At 42.6% G+C, this 27,363-nt stretch overlaps 1 protein-coding gene across 2 annotated transcripts in view; it reads right to left on the reverse strand.

The window, feature by feature from the left end:
- CRACDL (CRACD like) overlaps positions 1-27,363 on the reverse strand; it is a 116,031-nt gene that overhangs the window by 24,394 nt on the left and 64,274 nt on the right. For both annotated transcript variants that reach the window (XM_037137210.2, XM_037137209.2), the window contains exons 2-5: positions 13,030-13,109; positions 8,841-9,009; positions 3,959-4,094; positions 3,428-3,592 (exon numbers count right to left, since the gene is read on the reverse strand). In XM_037137210.2, coding sequence (XP_036993105.2) covers positions 3,428-3,592; positions 3,959-4,094; positions 8,841-9,009; positions 13,030-13,099 — 540 coding nt within the window. In that variant the 5' untranslated portion in view covers positions 13,100-13,109. The remainder of the gene's footprint in view (positions 1-3,427; positions 3,593-3,958; positions 4,095-8,840; positions 9,010-13,029; positions 13,110-27,363) is intronic.

Here is a 27,363-nt window from a genome sequence, read left to right on the forward strand (position 1 = left end):
TTATTTTAGCTACTCAGGCTCTTATGGGACTAAAGGAAGAAAAATTACTTTAAAAATAAACCACAGGCCTCCTGGCCACAACTTCCTTGGTACCTGTGGCTTTAGCTTCCCCTGCTGTAGCTGAGGACTCAGGAAGTTGTCTTGGCTGGAACTGGTGGCAGCTTCCCCGGGTTGTCCTTCTTAAGGGTCACAAGTAGAATGGGTCTTTTAAAAACCATATAGAATCCTTCATTTCTCCCTTTGTTTACAGGCTTTGTTTAGAGAAACAGTAATTATAAACACTTGATAAAACTTTGTTTTGTTTGTTTGTTTGTTTGTTTTGCTGGCTGCCTGGAACTCAAGAGAACAGATGAGCTGCTTTGCAAATGCAGAATGATCACTTTTGTTACAAAGGGCCTCTGGTCACCCCTCTATAAACCTAAAGGACAGGCATTCCTTGCTCCTCTCCCCCAGGGTCCCCTGCATTTGCTCTGCCTGGGCAGATGATCCTGGCACAGCCCACTGTGGCCCCTGTGCCGGGGGCCCTTGGCTGGGAGCTTCGTGTCCCATTACACTCCCCGTGCTGGCTGTCACGGTGGGACTTCCTGCTGGGAACTGAACTCTCTCCACTGTGGGGTGAGGTCTCAGGGCCTGAAAAGACCAACCCCTTCAGGACCAGGAGAACCACAGCTTCATCTCTGATCACTGAGGTGACTACAGGAGGTGGACTGGGGTCCAGGGGGAGGGGGGCAGAAAGGTTGACTAGGGTTGTCGTCTGTGTGTCGGCAGCATCTGAGCATTCACACAAGCACTGCTGGCTCCCAGTCAGTCTTCCCTGAAATCCATGCTTCTGGGTGATTCTGGAAGTGGATGATTTAAAAGTCTAACTGTGGCCGTATGGTGGGGTCGCGGCTCACAGGGCCCCAAGGGAGCGGCATGGGGTTCAGAGACTTTTTGGGGAGTGACTATGGGTGACGACTGCTTTACAATGTTTGTCCTCAAAAAGAGGGCTCAGCCATCGACGGAGGCTGAGGTCAGTGTGCTCAGGAGCAGCTGCCCACTTGAAGTAGGGGTGCTGGGGCCGGCCTTCGCTTGTGGGGAGAGGGCAGGCTCTGACCTACCTGATCTCTTCTGATCCTCTCCCAAACCCTCTGAGGACGGATTCCTAGAGGTGACAGAACCTGCCCAGGGTGCTGCATAGCAGTGGGTGTGTCTCCCCTGTTGCCACCAGACCCTCCACAGACCTGCCCTCATCTCCTGGAGCAAAGGGACTCGCCAGTTTGCTCTGCTCTCTCCAAGGTTCTGTACTTAATGGCAGGACACCTAGAACATGACTGGTTAGATCTAATTTTACTTTAAAAATCACCAAATTAAGTTTCATCAGTTGCCACCACCTATGGTAATAAAATTTTTTTTAAATCCCATGTATTTCCTGAAAAACTCATTCTGCCAAGAAAGATCACCTTGGCAGTGACATGAAATATCGTTACTAAAGACCTTTTTGACAATAATCTTCATTAAGTTTCTCTATCCAGCATGTAAGCCTGTGTGAGGTGTTGCAGCAGGAAAAAAATTAAGCAGCCTGCAATCCCACCCTTTGGGACGTAAGGTGCCATTATAGCAAATAACATGTATTATATAAACACACCCCAAAGCGTGTATTGTTTCCCCCTCTCAATCAGCAGTCTCTGTGCTAAGAACTTTCAGGGCATAAAATATGATCATTGTATCTTCAAAACCACGATGATAAAGGTTATCTTTTTTTTTTTAAGTCTTAAAGGCTCAGATTTTGGTTTCCTATGAAGCCAGTGGATTGTTCATATTATACAATAATTTATAAAATCCCAGGATGTTTTTTGTGAAAGAACAAAACCACCACAGGAGGGGTGCTGAGAAGGATGAAGTCAGCCCTGCCCAGCATGAGTGGTTCTCACTCAGCTAACTGTGGAGTTTGCGCATCATGGCCCTTTGTGGGTTTGGAGCTGGGCTCACTCCTTCCTGAGCAGAGTTAGAAACAACCTGTTTGCTGTACTTCCTGTCCCTTCTAAACACAGAGAACAATGATGCTGTGAACATCATTGTGATGGAATGGTGGGGGACAAGTCAGTCAGTAAAGGTTCATGAGAGACATCTTCCCCATAATGTGGCCCTAAAACACACCAAGTTGCATGTGGTCCTGAGTGTCCACAACTGAGGGTGCACACCTGAGGGTGCAAAGATGTCTCTGTCACATGATAACTACAACATAAGCCTATTAACTTCTCCGGCATTTTAAGGTGTTAAGGAGTGTGGTGTTGGCTTGAAGGCCAAGCAATGGGGCACACCACCCTCCTGTCCTCTTTCTCTTCTCCTCGAGGTGGGAGAGCAGTTGTGGGTAGTGTATTGTCCTCAGACCCTGCTTGTGGAGAAAGCAGGGACAAGCTCCCCTAGAGCAGAATTCTCAGGAGAATCCTGCAGCTTGTTTATCTTGGAGCTTGTTTACACTCAGGCACACCACAGCCCTTCCTGGGCCTGTCATCAGTGACCCCCTGGACACCCACAAGTACACACAAATGAGGAGATACTCTTTTCCCTGCCTTTGCAGTAGGGCTTCTGGATATCCAGGTTGAAGTGACTACTGACCATATTTCAGAGCAGCACAGAATCTGCAAGATGCTGAGTCACAATGAAACCCCGGAGGCCTCCCTGTAAACGGCTCCCCACCAGGGCAGGAGTGTGGCTATAAAAAAGGGATCCTGGACTTCATTTGCTTCCCAAGCATCAGCATGCATAACTCTAACTCTGTCTAGCACTCAGCAGGCGTGTCTACAAGAGAAAAATGATCATTTATGTACTAGTAGATGGTATGGGCTGAAAATGGAGGCACCATGAACTTTGTTGTTTGCTCATTCGTAAGAGCTCAGTTCCTCCTCATGGGGAGGGTGGTGTCCAGGATGAGTTCCCCTGCCCTGCGGAGGCCATAAATACCTCTCCTGCCTGCTCCCCTGTTTACCAGAACCAAGCCTCACATCCTTAGCTCTGACCTAACAAGTTCTTATTGTCCACTACTCAGGCATGAGAGCCTGTGTTAAGTCAAACATGTCTACCACTCCCTTCACCCAACAGCCACGCCTCATGACAACAGAGAACAGACACAAAGGCTCTTTCGTTCTTTGAGAGGAGATACTGTCTGGTCATCTGCTCAGACAGGAAAAACAAGGCAAGGATTCGATTGTATCAGATCTAACCATCAAAAAGAATGTCACCAAACCCCTATCTCCTAACAAGACCTGAATTTCTGCTCAAAGAATGAAATACTAACTAACTGTGGGCTCCAGTGACCTGACTGGAATGCCTCCTGCTGCGTCACACCCAGCCTCGCCTCGTGGGAGTCACGCAGTGGCCACTAGGAACCCAGCTGCCCTCTGTGGTGGAGGAGGACAGACATGTGGGGTACAGGCTGACTTGCCTTTATGGTTGTGCTGGGACCGATGTCGTGCAGAAGGGACATCTCTGGGGGGCTCCTGGGCAGCCCATCATCCTCAGAACTCATGCCGGCATCATCTCCCCGCTTGGCAGGAAGGCTCCCTGGAGGAGGTGGCAGCCCCACTTTCACGTTACACTGTATTTTTAGCTGGATTGAAATAAAGGACAATGGCTCTTGTTTTCCCCGGTGACTTTTATCAACAAGCCTCCTGCCCCAATTCACCCATTTAGGAGATATTTTCAACGCCCTTGTCTGAGCCCTTATCTGGGTTCAGAGGACTGAACTGAAAGACCATCTGCCACCAGTTCTCTGGCTGTCACCTGGAAAATGAGGAGTTGTAACTTAGAACGGGCCAAGATTCAGTTGTGACTAACCTGGATGTCTTGGGGAAATTGTGACAGGCACACAGTTATACTTTTAAATATATCAAATGAACCAAGCAGGAATAATTTTAAAACATCTCAACTCATGTTTGACATACATACCCAGTGACACGGCCAAGAGAAAAATTACCTGCAGAGCCTTAATCCGGTCACACACGTTTTCTTGGGAGAACACCCGCACAGGCCGAGGCGGGTCCTGTCCCGACTCAGGAATGAAAATACTGTCATGTGAGAGGGCGCGGCTGCCCAGTGCGCCCCTGGACTCCCTAGGAGAAGGAGAGACTGTGAAACTCTGCTCACTGTCTCCTCACCTGGGGTCTCCAGGATGAAGAGCAAACATGGGGGTCGGCACAGCCAGCCCATGCTGCACTCATTTTTTATTTGTTACTGACTTTGGTTTATCCCCACGATGTCAAATACCACAGTCAACTGCTAGGAGCATTGCAGAGATAGGAATTTTCCTAACATATCTGAAGTTTGTGTGAATTCTTTTTATTAATAGAAATACCAAGGTCGGGTGAGGTGTGAGGTCTGAGACAGGGGCCTCGGCTGGCTGGCTAGCTGGGCTGTTGGGAGGATGAGGTCATTCCTGTCGGTACACACACAGCAGCTTGGCGGGCCAGAGGCCGTGCTTGCCCAGCAGGTCGCAGGTCGAGGGCCTGCCTGACAGGCCCCCTCATAAGGCCCAGAGCGCACATCCACGGGGAAGTGTGAAATGAGAACTGCATATCTGCAAAGCCATGCCATCTACAAGTTACCTAACAAGATCTGCGCAACCTAACCTGTATGTCTCAGTCCTGGAGTGTAGATGGTAGCACCTCTGTCATCATCAGCCCAGTCCCATCCCCAGCCTCTTCTCCAGCTGAAGGCTTCGATTTGGAACTGAACCCACAGGACATTCACAAAATGTTCTAAGAGGATGTGGGAGTTAGCTGTCGGGTTTTCCTAGCAGCAGTGGCTGCCTGAACAATAGGTGGAAGGAGGTGATTAAGACCCAACGCTGAAAGAAGAAAAGCCCGCCTCCAGAGACCATCTTGTACACCATGGCCCCACACACCACCCTGCCCCCCACATCCTGTCCTCTGTGAGGTATTAGGGACTCATAGGCGTGGCCCTGCTCTATTGCAAATCTAATTGTATTGGTTAGTGATGCTCTCTAACTACTTTCTAGCCTGCAATAGTGAATTTGTAAGTGGGGAGCCCATAGCCCCCAGAAGAGCATGTCTTTACATTTCTGGGAGGGAATTGGGCCAAGTGAAAGCACCAGGTAGCCCCCACCAATGGCAGCTTTTGTCACAAGGATCACAGGCACACCTGGTTTCCGGCAGCCCCTGGCCACACCCTTGGGGGTGTAAACACACCTGTGGGGAACCATGAACACTGCCCAGCCACCCCCACTCTGGGCGGATCTGGGGCTTAGGAGAGAATGAAAAGGCCTCTGCAAAGATACACTGGCAGAAACACAAGGCCACTAACGACAGCAATGTTTATACAAGCAACCCAAGCGTCCCTCGGGAGAGCAACATGACATCGTGGAGACTGCAGCTGACCAGTGGGAGAGGAGGACCCTGTAAACTGCATTCAAGCAGTGCCAGACTGTGCTAAGTGAAAAATAAAAAGCAGGGTGCAGACAGCATTCACGGTGTGTTGGCTTGGTGTGGGGAAGGGGGTTGAATGCATACAAACAAATGCAAACCTATGTGTGTATCTGCTTATATTTTTTAAAATAAAAGGATAAGTAACAAACTAATAAAAATGATTTCCTTTGGGGGGAAAGACAGAACAAGATGGGAAACAGGGTGCCATGGTACCCCAGTCACGATTTTGCCTTGGAAACTGTGTAAACATTTTAATTTAGTAACATTTTACATAGTTAAAAGACAAATCAAACAAAAAGGAAATAAAACAATCTCTCAAACTAGAAAACCACCAGAAACAAGCCAAATTTTACATCAGGTTGTTGGCATAACCACACAGAAAAAAGTGATCTCAAGTGAGTTTCACTCCACATCCAAGTAACTTTTGACTCTACATGTGTAACAGGATTAATTCTAAGAACAACAACCATAAAGATATCAAATCACACTTGGTAGTCATCTTAGCAGCAAAAACTGATGTTTTTAAAAATAGTGAAGAACAATCTTTATAGTATATAACCTCTGTGTGGGAAAGGAGGGCAATGAAATTATTGTAAGTATATTATATAATAAAGAAAATAATTCTGTTGGTATGATTAGGAATGAAGATATCTGGTATAAGAGAAAAATAAATGCAAATAAAGAATCAAATAAGTAAAATTTTTATCTTATTAAATTTAAACCAGAAATATCCATGAATTAATGGTTTATTTTTCTCTTAAAAAAATGAAGCCTGTTTCATAGCTATTTGAACTGGAAAGGTCTAGAAGCAATGGCAGCCAACTACCTAATAACCATGACCCTGGCAGCCAGTCCGTGGTCTCCTAAAACCATTTCACACTAAAACAAGCTAGGACCCTGTGACGAAATGGCTGATTACAGGTATAGGACAGGAATGTGCAACATAAACATCGGGTTTCTCATTGTACAAGAAAGCAAAGAAGCTTTCAGAGACAGGTGGGATCATGTTAAAAGAACCCAGGAGCTAATTTGAAGTACTCCCAATAGCGTAACATGGGACAGTGTGAGCATAAAAGATCAATGAAGGTTGTCAGGGGCTAAAGCAAATCAAATATATAAAAATCCATGCCTTAATAATGATATTAAAAAATTCATTGGTCAGTATTGGAAGTTGCTAGGGTACTAGGTCATCACTCTGAAGGTACATCAATAAAAAGATAATTATATAAGCATTATCCTGCCCTTTCGGTATTTCAGAACCACCAAGGAGTTAATGAAGGAAAGGTCTTCTTCATAGAACTCCAGCCAGCACATGCAGAATAAATGATACAACTAGAAAGACTACCATTCTGCAATAAAATGATGGATCTAGGCAATGACCATCAGTGGGTAGTAACAGCCCTAGGTAAAGAATGGTGGAGGGATCACACTAAGAATTCCCAAAACCACTGCTCAGTCTTAGAGTCATCAGAAGTGGGACAACCAAAAGTAGGTCCCTTGTGATCTGAAAAGCATCATCTTGAACCTCACTCTAACTTAATACTTAGGTCCATCTAATGATTTGCAAGAAATTCAGAGAATATGGAAACAAGTTCAGTCATGCGAAGAGAAAACAAAGCCAGAATGTGGGATATTCTGCAGAGCAACCAACCCTGCTCTTTCAGCAGATCAGTGACATAAAACAAAGGAGCAGGGAGTTGTTACAGATTAAGAGATTTAAGAGGCATAACCACATGCAATAAATGGGCATCAACTTTTCAAAGTCACCAAGTCCCATGGGCTTTGCCAGCATTAATGTGTCTTGGCTAGAATTCTTCTGGCCATGGTGATAGATGAGCAGTTACTGCAGTGTCTCTTGCATTGGCCAAAGAGTGCCTTTAAGATCTTGCCAGTCCTCCACACTGTTCTCTAAAAACATTATTTGCATTTCTACAGCCCCACCTTACTCCACCCTCAAGCTTCCTTTCCCAGCATCAATCCAGCAAACTATTTTCAGTAAACAGAGGCCCAGGCCTCTGTTAAGTGCTGGAAATATAAAGATGAAAAGGACACAGTCCCCACCTTCCCAGGGGCTCCTGTGATAGAGCAGATGGACAAGCAGACAGGTCATTTGACCCTGCTTACCCCTCTTGCTATGCTCCTGTTGTTCCCCAGTTAGAGGGGTCACTCCCAGGACATCGGAACTGTGTCCTAGTCTGGAGGGGTGACTGAAGTGAGTGTTACAGTTTCCTGGGTCTGGCCCAGTGAAGACATTTAATAATTAGCAATGTATCAATATTTTGATAATGTCTCCATCTGAAGAGTTTGGAACATACCGCCTGAAATTCCAGTGTTCGGTCCAACCTATCTGTGCTCCACAAAGTGCGGTGTGGGAATCACAGTTCACCACCACCCCACAAAAACAAAAAAACAAACAAAATCTGACAGAAAAAATTTGAATCTTTCCTCATCAGTCATTTGGTGCCATCAAGTGGTCAGTGTGATTTCTGCTCCATTAGAAACCAGCAAGGCGAATGCTGAGCAGGGCAGGCAGACACACCTCTGGGAGGCTAAAGCCGGTGGGGGGGGGGGGGGGGGGTGGGGGGGGGGCATCTCCTGTGGTCTGTTTCCCAGTCCCGAGGGTCGTTATGCCTTTGAAGAGTTTTATCCTCAAATTAAGGGCCAATGTTGTTTCAAAGAAAACAAAAAAGTTGTCATAGCAACAAATCTGGTTTTTCCTTTTTACTCACAGATAAAACTGCTGGAATAACTGAACATAAGTATCGTAACTATATTTTGGTGAAATACAAGTTAGAAAATTAAAAAGACTTCCCAAAACTGTCATAACCTATTGAGTCTGTTCTTCCTAAAAATATTTTTGGATAATTTTTCTAAGATAGAGTAACAGAAAATCTTCCCCTCCCATCTCTCTTGTCTGTTTCTCTGTCTCTGTCTCTTTCTTCCGCCGCCCCCGCCACCGTCTTTCTCAAAACTTTCTTATTAGATTAGTCAAAGTTCAAGCTTAAAAAGATGTATTTCCTGTTATAGTATCCAGGTCCCCAAAAGAATTTTAGGTCAAATTAAATCAGGGCTCATATTCCAGTCTTGCCACTTTCACGTGTAGGATATTGGGCAAGTTCTCCAAAATTTTGCTGATGCTTGGTTTGCTCATTTATAAAATGGTAGGTATATCCTATCTCCCATCCCACTGTTATCACAGAATTTTAATAGATGCAGTGCCTGGCACACAGCAGATGCCTAATAATTTTGTTCCAACTTTCTCCATGTATGAAAAGACAGAAAGCACAACTTCCGTGGGAGACTGCCAAGGAATTCCCTAGGAAGAAAGTAGGCTCAGAAATCCAGCAACTTACATGACAACAACACAGTCTTCAGGCAGCACCCCTACCCCCAAGGATGTGAAAAGTAACTTACTCAAGCTCATCCTCTGAGTCATAGCCCACTGGCCCTGACTCAATGGCAATGACCTCACTTTTTGCCTGACTTTGTTTCCAGGTGCTACTTCCTGTAGAGGAAGGAGATTCCTTTCTTTTCTTCTTCCCGAAGAACTTCTTAAATGTCTTGAATTTGGATTTTTTCTTTCCTGCGCAGAAGAAATGCATGTGAGTGCTCGCCGAGCCTGTGTGAGACATGCACGAAAAAGAGAGAAAGCAGCTTTCTGTCGGTGCACCAGAGCTTTCATTCCTGAAGAGTCCTTTTACCACACAGAGGTACAGGAAGCACACAGCGCCCCATTTTTGCATCCTGGAAACAAATCTTTATTTCTATTTAGTTTGGACATTTAATAAAAGAGCCAAGAAAGCTCTGGAGCACAATCACAGAATCAAAGTATAAGCAATTTTCCTCTCACTTGAAATCAAGTTTTGATCTCTGAAATACACAGTCAAAAGCAAAAAGTCCTGATGAGGTAAAGACCATGTCATAACCCAAATTATTTTTCAAAATAATCTTAGGTGCTTCCTTCAGCATGGACATGAGCACCAGGAGCAGTCAGTGAAGGGCCAGCCTTGTGGGCAAGATGTGCTTGTGGGAATCCAAAGGCAGTGCTGAGCCTGACTGTGCCATGCCTCCTGGACTGTTAGAATCCACAACACTTGCCTCCTGCATTCTCACCCACATGTTCCATCATATGTGGGATCCTGTGATTTCACATTAGCAGCTAAGCAGAATTCCTTGCTTTCCTTCCATATCTTATAAGAAAAACAATGGAAGGATGCAACATCGTGGGTAACCAGGAAGCTGTCTAATGTATCCTGAAAATCTGCTGAAACAGTTTATTAGTTTTATACATAAATAATTCTGTAAGTGGAATTCCTTAAAAAGTAAATGAAATTGTTATATTTTGTTTATATTAACGCCTCCTAAGGAAGGGAACACAACCTTGCTCTGATGTGGAGAATTAATTAGCATTACTCTAGTAGGAGTTCCTAAAGTGTCTTAGGTGGAGCAAATCCCTGCCCAAAGGGAATTGAGTTCTACAGCCAGGTCTTCTTAATGTCTAATGAAGTGTTCCTCCCTTTCTAATCACGAAATGATTGCGTTGTTAATTGGTGGTTCTCATAGAGACTCTATTTATCTGAAAGACTCTTAAGAGTTCACTGCATTTGCCTTTTCCTAGTTGACAAATGGGTACACATCCCTGCAAGTCTGAGCAAACAAGAGGCCTCACTGTCCTTTACAGTCAAAGAGGCTTCGGCTGCTTAGTGGGTATGGGTAAGAGTGGCCGCCCAGACCCAGCCTCATGCCGAACACTTTTTGTTTTGACTTTCAGTGATTAGTCAGCCATCTACCTAGGGTCCTGTTATGCTACATTTATTCACCTGCTAGATTTTTAAATTCAATTTCTTTACTGGTGACAGGTACTACTCAGGTTTTCTACTTCTTGAATCTGTTTTAGTGTTACATTTTTCTAGGAATTTATTTTTCCAATCTTCAAATTTATTGGCCTATAGTTATTAACATCCTCTTATTGTTTTAGCATCCACACTATCTGTTATAAAAGTTCTCTTTTTCAGCTCTGATATTATTTGTGCCTCCTCCTTTTCCTTGATTGATTTCATCACAGGGTTGTTGACTTTATTTGCCTTAAAAATGTTTGGCTTTGTTAATACTCTTCACTGAATGTTTATTTTTTGTAGTAATTTCTGTTCCTATTGTTATTCTTTCCTTCCTACTTTTTTCAGGTTTACTTTGCTATCTTTTTTTTTATCCTCACTTGAGGACGTAATTATTGATTTTAGAGAGAGGGGAAGGAATGGGAGAGAGAGAAACATCAATGTGAGAGAGAAACATTGACTGGATGCCCTGCTTGTCCACACCCTGAAGGGGGACTGAACCCGCAACCCAAGAGTGTGTCCTGACTAGGAATCAAACCCATAACCTTTTAGTTTATGGGATGATGCTGCCAAAAAGCATACCACCCAGCCAGGGTTACTTTGCTATTTTTTTAAACTTCATGAGATGAATACTTAGCAAGTTAATTTTTAAGCAATTTAATTTATTAATTTTAGCTATTTTTAATTTAATTTTTTTATTTTTAAAAAGATTTTATTTATTTATTTTTAGACAGGGGAAGAGAAATCCATTCCATCTCTCTCCTTGAACTTTTGGTGATTTGCTGGCCATCTTTGGAGTTCTCAGGCTTGTAGATGCCACTGCCCGGATCTCTGACTTCACCTTCACACTGTGTTCACCCTGTGCAGTCTATGTCCATGTTTTCCCTTTGGATAGGGACATCAGTTACATTAGTTTAGGGGCCCCATACCCCCATATGACCTTATCTTAACTAACCCACCTGCAAAGACCCAATTCCAAATAAGGTCACATTCTGAGGTACTGGGGGTTAGGACTTTAACACATAAATTTTGAAGGCACACAATTCAACCTGTAACAAGTTGGTTCTCATTCATGGTGCCTTGTTGCCTTATATGTCTGGTTGTCATTCACTGTATGTTTATCATAGTATTGAAAACATTAGTTTCTGTAATAATTTGAAGTCTAGGTAGAAGGTGCCTTCCTTTAGAGAAGACTGTTTCCCTCTGCAAGGTACCTGGGGTCACAGTCTAGAATTACTATTAGCCAAGTTCAAGGCTTGAGATTCTCTAAATTACCCAACTGGTGCAAACTCAGGCTATATGTCCAGACAACAGCTGACTTACCTCTGCTTCATAATTACTCAGATTTTATTGCTCCTTTGGCTCCCGGATTATTTTAGGGAGGGTCTTCTATTAGAGGGGGCCCACCTGGTACAGGTCTGTACCTTGATATCTGACCCTCCCCCTCATATCCCACCTCGTGAGGACATAAAAATGAAATTTAAAATTTCAAAGATTAGTGAATGATCTGAAGGCAAAAGTGGCTTCCATGTTCACTTATCTTTCTGGCTTACTGTTTTCTCTAATTTTGGTCTCATTGCTTCTTACTTTTGAAAAGATTTTTAAAAGAATGCTCTTGTTTAGAATTTTGCATTTTAAATGGGAAGAGGTTGATCTGAATAACTTAGTAAACTATTATTTGAAAAGAAAAGGAATAGCTTTTCTTTCTTTTAAAAAATTGATTCTTCATGGTGACCTCAGTAAGTACCACAAACCAGTGTTTATGGAGGTTGTTCAGGACAATGAACTACTTTAAACAGTATTTTATTGTTTAAAATCAGTAATAATTTAGTGTCCCATGATGTGAGAAATTTTGCAACTCATTTTTTCTCAGGATTAATTTTAAAAACTTTACCTTATATCTATTTTGGGGAGGAGTATGTATTCAATTGTGACAGAGGAAAAGTAGTTCTAATATAGAATGATAAGAAAAATCTATTGAAAATATATGAAATAGAGTCTTCAATTAGATGAATATCTGAAGCTAATGGTTAGCAGCTAGGATTTAATATTATTGAAGCTACTGCCCCTGAGCTATATTTAAAAATGATTACTAGCATTTTGACTTTAAATAGAAAGAGATGGAGACCTTTGTTACCAAAATAAGGTGAGTCTAAATGGCTGATCTATGGAAAAGCTATGTTGTAGGGAGATCAATGCTTTATAATGTCAATTTTACAACTCTATGAAGACATAAATAGCAATATATGAGTAACAGTAATCACATAATTGGGTAACTCTTAGGACATATTATGAGATGATGATTCATGGGCCTGGAATTCAGCTCAGTAGAGGATATTATAAGATCTCCAAAAAAGAAAAGCCATAAAAGAGGAATTAAAGGCTTTCTATTGTGAGTATCATTTGTCTGGATGATCAGGCTATCTAATACTTTGCCCAACCTCCTACTGGTACCTTCAGATGTTCTTGGGTAATAAATTATTCCATTGCACCTCTCTTCCTTATATTTTCAAGTCAACCAAACGTTGGGACAGGAATGAGGAAAATTACCTTAAGCCATCCTCCATGTCTGACAGAGAAGCAAAGAAGGATCACCTCCTGAGGTAGTCTCTAGTTACAGTACAAGGGACGTGGTGTGTCAAAGCATGTTGTGAACTGAAGTCCCACTCTTCATGCAGAGAAGCCCTAAGACCTGGTTTCATCAGCCCCTCTCCCTGCCCCACAACTCAATGAGGCTATTCCCAGAGCAGAGGGAACGAGGGCCTTACCTGTGCTGTCCTCCCCAAGGCCTTCTGCGGCCTCCCGGAGCTTAAAGTCCATCACCCTTGTGGAAATCATGTCCAGGTCACTAAAATCAGATGGAAGTTCACATTAAAAGAACATGATTAAAAGGAATTAACAATGAGTGAAATGGTGGTGGTTCCTGCTTCTTGTCTCTGACCTTGTCTACCCATACACCAACAAAGATTGCACAGCAGAATACTGGACAGTACCACTCAAAACCATGTCCATGACTCAGGACTAATAACTACAGAGGCACTTATCTAATCACTGACCAGAGCATTATAATAGAAAATAGATGACTGGGACAAATGCTTCACTGATTCAGTTGCAAAATAGCCACAGAGATGTGGATTACACCGTGGGAATACAGTCAATAATATCGAAAGAGAAAGAGAGAGAGAGAGAGGTATAGAACCAGGTGGATGTTGGGGCAGTGGGGGGACCACTTTGTAGAATATGTGATTTTTCTGGATACTTTGTTGTACATCTGAAGCTAATACAGAATGGTGTCAAATGTAAACTTCAATTGAAAAAAAAAAGAAAATCCTTCACCAATTTACATAATTCAGATCTGGTTCCTTTCTCTCTCTCTAAAAAAAAGGGGGTTTTCAGAAGTTATGTTTTTCTCTTATTCACTATAAAAAATTTGGAAGATATGGTGAATGGAAACCATCCATAGTCCTACCAACCAAGAATAATCGCAGTTAATGTTTTAATGTATTTCCTTCCCATATTTTTCTATGCAAATATTTATGTGTATATGCACACACATACCATATTAGGAAGACTGACTTCCTGATTTTCTTACTAATTCTTTTTTTCCTAGGTGTTATTGTAATGGCTATATAATATTTTGCTATAAAGCCACACTGTCAATTTATATTGAGTTTCTTTTTTGAACTTTTCATTATGAAAAGTTTCAAACAGATATAAAATTATAGAGAATATATAATGAGCTTACTATATGGTCACTGTAGTTCCATTTTTACCCCTTCTCCTGCTCCAACTCTCAGTAGGTTATTTAAAAGCAAATTATTCCAGATACTATTATCATTTCATCCATATGTACTTCTTCCTAAATAAGACATCTCTGACTCTTCATGGAAATCAAATGAATGATTAATGGTCAATATTCTTGCTACAGAATATTGAACTGTGGTCCTGCCTTTCAGAGCTGACTTTTAAATGGTGCACTCTTGGCCTGGCTGGTGTACTTCAGTAGATTGAGTGTGGGCTGGGAACAAAAGGGTCACCAGTTCGATTCCCGGTCAGGGCACATGCCTGGGTTGCAGGCCAGATCCCCAGTAGTGGGCACGTGAGAGGCAACCACACACTGATGTTTCTTTCCCTCTCTTTCTTCTTCCCTTCCCTTCTCTCTAAAAATAGATAAATAAAATCTTTAAATGGTGCAGTCTAGCCCTAGCCAGGTGACTCAATTGGTTGGAGCATTGTCCCGTATAACAAAAGGTTACAGGTTTGATCCCTGGTTGGGGTGCATACAGGAAGCAACCAATCAACGTATCTCTCTCTCCCTCCCTCTCCATCCCTCTCTTTCTGTCTCTCTCTCTTCTTCCCTTCCCTCTCTCCAAAATCAACAAACATATCCTCCAATGAGGATTGAAGGTAAATTGATGCACTCCGCCCCACACAAACCAACTCACCATTTATTTGGAAAACTATTTCTTACTGGCAGTTACTATGAATCCTCACACTTAAAAGGAGGGCTCAAATATTTAATTAACCAACTAATGTTTACCACTTGAGCACAGCACTTAATGGGAAATGATAGGAGAAATAAAAAGGAAATATTTAACAGAGGAATGAAGTCACAGGTCTGTGCCAGACTCAGTCTTTGGGTCTCCTTTAACATTTAAGTCAAAATATCCATCTCCTCACCAGCTAATTTCTCAAAAGGGGAAAAATTTTTATCAGTTTTGCTTCTTGAGTCTGATACAATTTGGCTTCATAAAAATGTCTGGTCAACAGAATGAAGGGGGGAAACCCCACATAATCACCTCAACTGATGCAGAAAACCCTCTGACCAAATTCAATACCCTTTCATGATAAAAACACTGAAAAAAACCCATAGTAAAGGCCATGTACTAAAAGCTCACAGCTAATGTTATACTCAACAGTGAAAAACTGAAACCTTTTCCTCTAAGATCAGGAACAACACAAGGGTGCTCACTCTCACCACTGTTACTCAACACAGTGAGAGCAATCAGTCAAGACAAATAAATAAAAGACATCCATACTAAAAAAGAAGTAAAGTTACCTCTGTTCACAGATAATATGATCTTATATATGTAGAAAGTCCTAAAGATTCCCCCTCACAAAAACTGTTAGAATAAATAAAATGAATTCAGCAAAGTTGCAAGACACAATGAACATACAAAAAATCAGTTATGTTTCTATATACTAACAATGAACAATCTGAAAAGGAATGTAAGAAAACAATTCTGCTTACAATGGCACCAAAAAGAATAAAATATTTAGGGATAAACATAACCAAAGAAAGATCTGTATACTAAAAAGTATAAAATGGGACTTCTGGCCAAGATGGAGGCGTAGGTACATACAGTTTGCTTCCTCGCACAACCAAAAGAGGGACAACAACACATTTAAAAACAAAAAAATAACCAGAACTGCCAGAAAATCAAACTATATGGAAGTCCAACAACCAAGGAGTTAAAGAAAAAACATTCTTCCAGACCAGTAGGAGGTGTGGAAATGGGCAGCTGGGGCAGAAAGTTCTTGTGGTGAAACAGTGGCTGGCAGACCGGGCAGTCCCATATTTGCGTGTGGATAAACTGGGAGGGACAACTGGGGAGCAAGACAGACTGAGCAAACCAAAGTTCCAGCACAGGGAAATAAAGTCTCAAAACCTCTGAAAAAACCTATGAGGGTTGTGGTGGCGAGAGAAATGCCCAGCCTCACAGGAGAGAGACCCACAGGGTTCTAGAACATACAAACCTACCCACCTGGGAATCAGCACCAGGAGGGCCCAATTTGCTTGTGGGTAGTGGAGGAAATGACTGAAAGCTGAGGGAGAGCTGAGCAAGTGGCACTGTTCCCTCTCAGACCCCTCCCTTACATATAGTGCCACGACGCCGTGTCGTGGGTTGCCCTGCCCTGGTGAATACCGAAAACTCTGGCCCTTACAACATACCAGAAACACTGAGACAAAATTATATGGCCCAAATGAAAGGACAGATCAAAGCTTCAGAAAAAATAGAACTAAAGGATGAAGAGATAGCCAACCTATCAGATGCACAATTCAAAACACTGGTAATTAAGATGCTCACAGAATTGGTTGAATATGGTTCCAAAATAGAGAAAAAAGTGAAGGCTATGAAAAGTGAAATAAACAAAAATGTGCAGAGAACCAACAGTGACAGGAAGGAAACCAGGACTTATATCAACAGTTTGGAGAAGAAGGAAGAAATAAACATTCGACCAGAACACAATGAAGAAACAAGAATTGAAAAAAATGAGGAGAGGCTTTAGAACCTCCCAGACAACTTTAAACATTCCAACATCTGAATCATATGGGTGCCAGAAGGAAGAGTAAGAAATTAAAAACTTATTTGAAAAACCATGAAGAAGAACTTCCCTAATCTGGCAAAGGAAATAGACTTCCAGGAAATCCAGGAAGCTCAGGGTCCCAAAGAAGTTATATCGAAGGAAGCACATACCAAGCCACTTCATAATTACATTACCTAAGATTAAAAATCAGGAGAGGATCTTAAAAGCAGCAAGAGAAAAGAAGAAACTTACCTACAAAGGAGTTCCCATAAGACTAGAAGCTGACTTCTCAAAAGAAACCTTACAGGCAAGAAGGGGCTGGAAAGAAGTATTCAAAGTCATGAACGACAAGGACCTACATCCAAGATCACTCTACCCATCAAAGCTGTCATTTAGAATGGAAGGGAAGATAAAGTGCTTCCCAGAGAAGGTCAGTTAAAGGAGTTCATCATCACCAAGTGCTTATTATATGAAATGTTAAATGTTAATGTTTCTTATCTAGAAAAAAGAAGATAAAAAATGTAAACAGTAAAATGACAATAAATTCACAACTATCAACCTAAAAAATAAACTAAGGAAACAACTAAAACAGGAATAGATTCACAGAAATGGGAGATCACATGGAGGGTTATCAGCAGGGAGGGGAGTGGGGAGAATGTAGGGAAAGATACAGGGAATAAGAAGCATAGATGGGATGGGAGTAAAAGACAGAAAACTGTACTTGAACAACAATTAAATTTAAAAAAAAGAAGCATAGATGGTAGGTACAAAATATACAGAGGAGGTTAAGAACAGTATAGGAAATGGAAAAGCCAAAAAACTTATATGTATGACCCATGGACATGAACTAAGGGAGGCAGGGGGGTGTGGAGGGTCAAATGCTGGTAGAAAGTGGTGTGCAGGGTGGAGGGGAATAAAGGGGAGAGAAAAATGGGACAAATGTAATAGCATAATCAATAAAATATATTAAAAAATTAAAATGTTGGTGAAAGAAATGAAAAAAGATACAAATAAATGGAAAGACATTCCATGTTCACGTATTGGAAGACTTATTGTTAAGATGTCTTTACTACCCAAAGCAATGTACAGATTCAATGCAATCTTATCAGAATCCCTGATCCCATAGTATCCTGCTTTGCTCAATGACAATATAAGGGAAGGGGAGAAGCTACCATGATATTTGAATGGAGAGGCTAGAGAAGGGAAAGCAGGAAAATATAAGAAACAAGAGAGTGAAATGGTCAGGATTGGTTAGGAGTCACCAGCTATGACATGGGTATCATCCTCTACAGTTGCCCTGAGCTAAAAAGTACAAGTGCCAGAGTTCTCTCCTGCTTGAATTTGAGGTTAATCACAACTGCAATAACTTCCCTGGCATGTAGCATACCCTCTGAATTATCTCACTTAATCCCCAAGAACTCCTAGTATTCCCATTTTGGAATTGAGACCATATGTTATAGCAGTTAAGTTCACTAACTGGCCCAAAGTAGCAAAGCAGAGGCACTACCCTATATCCTCAGGGTGCACAGAGGTTGGCACATGTACTATGCTGGTTTCATGTACTCATGTTGTATTCATGTTGACTGCACACCCAGCATGGGCAGGCACCTTCAAGGCCTGACACACAGTGATAGATGAGGCCAGTGTGGTCCCTGTATCCTGCAGGTGCTGACCCAGTGAAGGGGACAGTCCTGAGCTGTCCCCAGAAGGACTTAAGGGAAGCTGGGACATTCATAGGACACAAATCTCCCACTGAAATGGCTCTGTCTGCCAAGCAGCCCCTGTCCGGAGTCAGGCCAGGGCTCAAAGGCTGACAGAGTCCCAGAAGACCATCCATTGGGCCTGACAGGGTATCTGGGTCTGAGGGAAGGGGCTTGTGGCTGCCATGATGTCACTTAACACTCCTGAGAAACCATGATGTTACCTTCCAAATGTCCAGTCATCTCAGGCTGTTTTAATAAAATGCTCCTTGCTGGGAAGTGCTGATAACATAGAGGTGTATGTAGCATGTGCACTGGCCCTGTGGGTGGATGTGAAGGGTGCCCCACCCACCAAGTGTGGAGTAAAACCAGAAGCTTGCACTTGCTCCTCCTGGGCTGGGTGATGTGGTGATAAACCCTCACCAGGTAGAGGGTTAAGGAGTGAGTGGGAGGGTGGGAAGACCTTGAACATGGCCCAGTCCTCAGCTTGTTGTCAGCTTATCCTGATGGGTCCTAGATGCAGTGAGTATGGCTAGATGCAAAGGCTGTTAAAGACTCACACATGGAAGCCAAAGTCTCTCCATAGATGAGGGCATGAAAAATCAACTCACCTCACATGGGAGGCTTTAAAACCTGTTAATGTTTTATGTTCTAAACACCTTCACGCTAACAAGAGTGCAATTGGGTGCAGAAGAAAGGGACTGAGACTTAGAAGTCAGGCTGCCCCAGGGTTTGGTTCCCAGCCTACTACTTACAATTGTTGAGCCTCATTTTCCTCATCTACAAAACAACAAAAAAAATAATACTCCTTTAACTACCTGGGATGGAGAACACAGCACAGATGAGCACTTGCTGAGAACAGCAGGTAGTTTCCACAGCCATGCCTCAGCACATGCTCACATATCTGCACAGATGCAGATATGAATACACATCTGGCCGCTGGCAGCAGATGAGTGTCCATTTGTCTCATGAAGAAAGTGTATTGCGCAAACAGCTCATGTTAGAGCTGCCATGATCTGTCAAAGATCAAGACACCTGGATTTGCAGATGAGCCCCAAGCTTGCCCAAGCCCTGCAGTCTGAGGGCCACAAGAGAAACTGTTGTCAAGTAACAAATGAAAACACTCCAGGCCCTGGAGGCAGTCGGCCCTCTTGACTGTGGAGTGTCCAAGACTGTCCCCTTGTCTTGGACACTCTGGGTGGGACCCCTCCACTGGGGTTGCAGTGGGATGTCTTCTCTGTGGGGCCAACAACCTGCCTTCTGAACACACATTCTACTCCAAAGGAAATTCATGGAAAAGCTGGAAGGAAAACTATAATAAGAAAGACCATGTGGTAAATGCCCCCTATCTCCCAGCACCCCTTTGTTTCTCACTGAAACTCAATGTTCAGTGAACTCAGGCTGCCTACCCCCACCTGCATTTCTGCCCTCACCCTCCCACCCATTTTTTTCTGACAACTAAAGTCTAAGTACAGAAAAACTTAGTTTTTAAATCTGGACCTGAGGGTGCCTCTTTAAGGGTTCCAATAAACTCAAAAGGGGTGCTGAGACTCCAGCATCCTCTGCAGTCTATGGCACTCACCAGTGTGTACCTGGGCACCTACAGAATCCGGGAAAGTCTTTCCCCCAAAGATGGCTCCCTGTGGGGGTTGTCCTACTCCCTCCCCCTGAACCCTAACTGTAAATGTAACCACTGGCTTCTTCCAAGCTTAGGGCAGAATGTCATCATTAGTTGTAGCTTATTTTGAAAAATTCAACAGAAGTTTATGTGAGGAATGAGAATAGATGTTAACATGGTATTTTAAAGGTTTCAATCTATTGTGCTTATCTACACAATGCAAAAAAATCCATAACCTGATTACATACCTCTGAGCATGTAATTATGCACGAAAGCCTTAATGTTCCCCCTGCAGACCAGCTAATTGCACACCACCCTCCAGGCCATGGTCACAACCCCGTGGTGTTCTTTCTCAGCCCCTGTACCCTTCTTTACAATGCTCACCCAGGCTGCCAACAGGACTTGTTTGTAAGGTGTCTGCCTAACACACCCCTCCCTTGGAAGACTGTGCTTGGTGGGGAGAGTTATGTGCCTGTCAGATTCACCACTCTCTTCTCAGCACCAAGGACAGTGCCTGGAGCACTGTACTGAGCACAACACTTGAACAAGACAGGTGACAAAACTCGAGGGGCTTCTGGACATGATCGACACGGGTGCAACCAGAACAGAAAACAGCACTAAAGTCATCAATTGGGTTCTATAAATGGACCTAGTTTTACAATCCAAATTAAGACTAATATCTTGGAGGAAGTACTCCAGGATATTAGTGATATCTGAGTTGTAAAAAATAAATAATCCCTACTATGACCCTTTCAGTCTATGGGAGAATTGAAAGAAACTATATTTTCTTTACAAGAGCAACATAACTTTAAAGAGATGAAACCAGAGGTAAATTTGCACAGAAGTGACAGCATTTCAGTGAGGCCAACCTGTGCATGCCAGTCTAATGCTTCTTCCAGTGCCTATGGCTGCTGGACACAGAGTCACCATGTCCTAGAGAAAGATGATTCCACTTTAGCCTGTGTGGCTGTACCTGAGATTCCGAAGGTGAATGATTAAAATTAAGTAACTTTTAAGATGTTTAATAGCAAACGATCACAGATCCATAAATGTAGAGGGTTTTTTTTGGGGGGGGGTTGTTTGAAAGCAAATCAAAACAAATATAAATACCAGTGTTTGTGTGCCAAATTACCTGAAGTTCCTCAGCACCAATTCCAGACAGCTATCTTGAAACTATCATTTAATTATTGGATCAAACTTTTCAATGTATTTTTTAAAAATAAAGAACATTGAGAGAGTCCTTAGGGTCTTAGGGAACCTGTTCTACCTATGGAGAGCACTTTGGGGGCAAGGGCTCTACCTTGGCCATCTGTGTATGGGGTTCCACATCTGGCCACACAAGGTGCCTAGTACACATTTGCAGAATGAGTGGACAAACAGGTGTGCCACATAACACACTTGTTGTCCTTGGACTTCAAAGGTGTTGATGAGCCTAATGACCATTTTTTGAATATTAACATATACGCACCTAACAACAGAGTCTACCCTTATAGCCATTCAGACCCCATTTAATGCATGTGTTTGAGCCTGTGTGGTGGTGTGTGTATTTGGGTAGGTGGTGGGTGGGAAAGGCAGATGCCACCATCCCGACAATGGAACAATAACTGAACTCATATTCTTTAGGACTGGAGATCATTCCTGATATCATACTTTGGCAACTGCTCTTTCATCCTCTTCAAGTCCCCTGAAGACCTAATCTGCCTATAACCAGATTTACATCTACTATTCATGCAACAGCTCCAGGAATGTATGGTGTTTATGATGGCCTTCATAGCATGCAGGCTCCTATCAGCTCCAACTTGCCTGCTGATCAATATCTGTGTCTCCCACCTATGCCCTTGAAGGCTGTCTGAATATTAACATCCAGCCCAGTCATCTTTCAGTCTTTATAGAAGGTCTGTCACTCTTCCCCAGAACCCAAAATGAAAGATAGAAAGAGAATCCATGACAGAGAAAACAAAATACACTGCAGAGCACATTCAACTCCGGAGAGCAGGGCAGGGGCCTCAGTAGCCTGGAGTGTAAACCAAAAATGCTCCCAAACATGAAGATGCAATGCCACAGAGAAGCAAACATGGACATAACTAATCAAAGGAGAATATGCCAGATACAGAACATTATAAGAAAGCAGCTTTGTGGGACAGAATATCCAAATATACCTGTGACTGGATACTTATTAGATTTATAATAACCAAGGTCAACAGGTATTAGTATCCTGACTTTCAGATTTTTGAATACCAACTCATCTAACCTCAAGAGAGCTGTGGAAAGACCAACAGTCACTTTTAGCTCACTTCCCCCCTGGCCAGCTTAAGGAGGGGACCTAATTAGGGAAGATCAGGTAAAGAAAGCTTTCATTTGGTCTCCATCCACCTCCCTTTCCAATGTTCCTCCCTCTGTCTTCTGTCCCTGGCAGGGTCCTGCATCTGTCCCTCATCATCTCTTCTGGGTCTCTGTACCTACCAACTTTCAGGACAGTGATGGCACAGATACTATCCTCTCAGAGGCAGCAGTTAATCCATTAGGCAAATATAATAATTAACATATATGCAAATATCCAGAATGGGTAAACCCCTAGAGACAGAAAGTAGATCAGTGTTTGCCTGGGGTGGAGGAGTGGGCGGCTGGGGGACAGGAAGTGACTAATGGCCACAGTACAGTGTGTCTTTGGGGAGAGATGAATGTGTTCTAAAATTAGATTATGTTCTCTGTCACACAACTCTGTAAATATATTAAAACCTACTGAATTTACACTTCAAACAGATTAACTTTATGGTATGGAGAAAAAAGGTGAAGAGATTAAACAAAAAAATCTCATAGACACAGACAGCAGTATGGTGATTACCAGAGGGAAAGGGGACAGAGAGGTAGGGGTGAAGGGGTGACAGAGGACTTGACCTGGGGGGGTAAACACACAATACAATATACAGGTGATATGTTATAGAACTGTACTCAAACTTTTGTAATTTTATTACACATTGTTACCTCAATAAGTTTCATAAAAATATTTTGTTAGCAGGTAGTAGAATGATTGTTGCAAAATATCAGAAATAAGTCCCCGGTCACATAGCTCAGTTGTTTGGAGTGTTGTTCTGATATGCCAGGGTTGCAGGTTCAGTCCCTGGTCAGGGCACACACAGAAATCAACCAATGAATGTGTAAGCGAGTGGGGCAACATATCTATGCCTTTCTCTTTCTCTCTCTCTCAAATCAATCAACAAATTTTAAAATATCAGAAACAGGTAATTTTCTGGCAATGATAAATTATTTGGGGACATAGAAAATTATTTACAAGTTTCTAATTCATTTAATGGAAATAGGAATAACACATAAAAAGTTAATTCACATAGAACAAGTAAAAATAATCTTTAAACATGTGAAAATAATATACAACCTTGCTAACAATCAAAAATGGTAAATTGAAACATAGTAAGATTGTATTTTTACATAACAAACTAGCAGATATTTGAAAAACTTATTATGTGATCGCTACTTTAAAAAATCATTCTGTAAGACCATAATGCTATCTTTTATAGCGATATAAATAAAACCTCAGTGGAATAGTAAAAAAAAAAAAAGAAAGAGAAAGAAAGAAAAACAGGTGAAATAAAGACATTTTTAGAAAAGAAGACATGATACAATTTGTCTCTAGCAATCCCACACTAAAACAAATGCTAGAAAAAGGAGGGTATGATCTCAGATGGAAGTTGAGAAATGTGGGAAGGAATGGACAGCAATATTTATATGGGTTAACCTCCACATGGATGAGATGAGCAGTTACCCTGAACTTCAGCTGGAGGCCCTGTGCACAAGTAGCATAAACATGGGCCTTGGACCTGCTTGCTTGTCTCCCACAACATTTCATTGTCTTCCAGCCAGGGCCTTTGCAGATGCTGTTCCCTCTGCCTGAACATGCTCTTCCCTGTGCTCGTGCTCCACTTTCTTTTTATCAAGTCCTACTCATCCTTCAGATAGCAGTTTCAAGTACACTTCCCAGAGAAGACTGATATCGCTTCAGAATGAGCCGGGACTCCCACAACACACCGAGAACCCCTGTACCTTGTCCACAGCACTTGCCCATTTTAATCATCTCAATATTGGCATGGCTTTGATCCAGTTCCCCTTTATAGATGTAAGACTGCTTATATTCCCTACATATTTAATCAATTTTTCCTTCTCATGGGAAAAAGAAGAAGAAAATAAACTGTGACTTAACTATTATTCTCTAGGGAGTCACACCAGGATCTGCTGATACCTTTTTTAGAAAAATAAGTTTCACATTACTGAGGCAAATGGAATGTGCAATGCTTGCAAAGTTCCTGTAAGAATTCCCTGTTTGAAAATTGTGCCAGCTTATGGCATCATGATAGGTATATTCTCCTCTGCAGCAGCAGATGTGACCTCTGCACTTGACCCATAGTGCAGGGTTGTTGAGACTGGACCTCACCGTGACCAATCATTTCTTCTAGAAGGTGCCAGAGGGTCTCCTGCCCTTTAAAGCAGACACCTCAATATGTGTGCACACAACCTCTGTCTACCTGTCAAAAGACAAGGAAGAAAAGGGAGAGACCTATTGTGACATATGGAAAAAGAGAAATTAAAGAATTGTCATAAGCCAAGGGTTGAAACCAGAGAGCTCAGATGCTGAATTCTCATGCTCTGAGCAAGAACAGAGAGTAAAGGAACTTAGTGTGCTGTCAGTTGTGATGTTTCCTAGTGTCCTGTAATGATTTATCTTACAAAAACTAAAATTAGGAATGGCCTAGAGAGTGAGTCATCCCCTATCCTGCCAAGTATATAAAACTTGAAGACTAACTGCTTGAGGAGAGGGGACATGGACCAGCATGGTACTGCCACACAGTGTGTACTCAATAAATATTGCTGAATGGATGAATACATAAACAAACAAATGAATGAACCAGAGGCACTCTTAACACTTGCTAGACAAAGAAATCACCTCCTGATAAAAATGAGACAGCATCAACTACCAATCACAGTTCCCAAGTCACCTAGAACTCCACTGTTTCAAGGAAAAACTTCCCTCAAAATTCATAACTTAAAACGATGTCACATTTCTTTAGCCTGAGTTTTTTCCTATCAATTTCCCTCATTTAGACATCACCTTCCCTATAACCATGCAGAACTGAAGTTCAATAGCCTTTGGGGGTGAACAAATATGAATGCAGGGGAGGTCCTTGCCCCAGATGCCTTGTTCTCATCCTCAGGCTTCCTTTGGCCATGGGCCACGCAGGGACAGTGAGGGCATCTGGAGAGAGCAAGTCAGTGGGCCACAACTCATTAGGATGTTTCTTTGCAAAGAAACAACAGAGCTTCATTCAAACAAACTCAGTAATCAACAAGATAAACAGTAGGGGTTATTATAAGCACATAATCACATCCTAGGTAAGATAAACAGCTGATTTAATGGATAGTCAAGGTCCTTGGGAATGGGCAGATTGGTAAGGTGCTGAGCCAGTGCAGCACATGTGCATACACACGCACACAAGAACTTGCATTCACATGGCAACCTGTGTTTCCATGAACACTGCTCAACAACACTCGTGTCAGACTGCAGTGCATGTCAGCTTTCAAAGAAGTAACCTGTTTTCACTCATGCTGGATAATGAGATTTGAAAAACATTACTTTAGACATTTTCAGGTTATTAGAGTTAAAAAAATCTATTTGAGACTTTTACAAAATCATCATTTCAAAAATAGGTAAGCGTAAGAGCTTCAAACTTTGTGACCTTAATTTAGAAATTGTATTTTTGTAATTCTTGGGGAAATATAAGTTCATTCTAATGCTGGGGGTGTCATGCCAAGATGCGATCTCTCTTGGAGACTTTCACGCTGGCAGTAAGAGCTGTGCCTTGTGCCAAAGGCTGCACACTCAGGTGGCGCACGGGACCCAGATCAGGGGCACAGGGAAGGTCACTAGGGCTGGTTTATTTTTAACTTCATGAGTTCACTGAGAAAATAAGCTCCCCCTTTTATGCACATGTACCAAAAATAATGACACAAAGCTTTCATTTATCTATGATGTTCCATATGTGATTGGCATTTCTGCAGCATGGCAGATGCAGAGTGAAGATTTATTTTTAGTAGGAAATCATGTTGCAAAGCCTATTGATAAGAAGACGTACCACCACTCTGGTCTGACCCAGTCAAAATAGGCAGAATCAGAAAATGAGGTTGAATAATTATCAGTAATTTTTTTAGCTTCCAAGATCAGACATGATTGGGGGTGTTCAGGGTGATATGGACATAGACTATCAGTGATTTTTTTAATGAAACAGAAACAATGATGATGATTTTCATGCACAGGGCTTCACACAGTACAAAGGCCTGTGTTCACAAGTGATTCTTAAGTTCTTGGACTACTGTCCCTCTGTAGTAAAAGAAGAAAGTGAGGCTGGTGTTGGGGACACTGTTGGGGATGTGTGTTGCTGCAAATGCAGCATCAATTTCCCAACACCGTCCACCCATCCCAAGTGATGTGCAGATGTGACAACGATCTAGATCGACTAAAGCTGCTACACCAGGAATTTTCCATCTGGTGTACAAGACACACAATTTGTTTATACTGAGCAAATGGATTTAAATCACACCACAGCTCTACTTCCCTCAGTACTGTTGTGATGGAATCAAAATGCACCGAGAGCCAAACACCTTCAAGGGATGAGGTCACCTGCAGCAGGGCGAGGTGGCTCTGTGCAAGATCACTGGCCTCTGCTCTGCAGCTCGATGGGTCCTCTTCCACAGCCGAGGCTGCTAGTGAAGAACAAGCCCCTTGGTACTGACCTTTAGGAATAAGAATAATTCTAATGGCCTTTTACTTTGACCTCTGCTGTCTCCCCTCCACCCACGTATAGGGACTGTGCCATGAGCACCTAAGTTACAGGCATGGGATATTGAGAGAAAAATGCTCTCTTCCCTCGATTCCCCCTCTTCTTCTCCCTTCCCTTCATTACCCCCAACCTTGACTCCACTCTCTGCTCCTGTGTCTCATTCAATATGTGTATGTGTCATAAAGAAAACAAAGAAAATTGTTATTTTGTTCCAGAATTCACACAATCCAAGGAAACAAAATAATGTCTGTAAGAAAGGAGGCCATAAGCATACTGGAACACAGGACAATAGGTGTTGGGTCTATTCTGTGTCGGGGGTGGTAGGGGGTGGTGGGTGTGGCATGGCCTCCAGTACTCCCACCACCTCTCTGCTCTCAGATGACCCACCTGGGAGAAGGCAGCTACCTTCCTGAAGGGGAGTGAACCTCCAGCACTTTCATCCTCAGGGCATTTACTGTAGGGAGAAGAGAAGGACTTCCTTGTCACTCCTAAGGTGGCTTAGGGTCCTTGGGACACCATGGGGTGCTGATCAGGGGCCCTCCCCCTTGTCTCCTCACCATGCAGCTCCCCTGGGCCTAGAAGCACCCACATGAGCTCCCAGAAGGTGTGCAGCACGTGGGCAAAGCT

This window comes from Artibeus jamaicensis, unplaced genomic scaffold, assembly GCF_021234435.1.
Source record: "Artibeus jamaicensis isolate MK-2021 breed Jamaican fruit bat unplaced genomic scaffold, CSHL_Jam_final contig_384, whole genome shotgun sequence".
In the NCBI taxonomy this organism is placed as follows: Eukaryota; Metazoa; Chordata; class Mammalia; order Chiroptera; family Phyllostomidae; genus Artibeus; species Artibeus jamaicensis.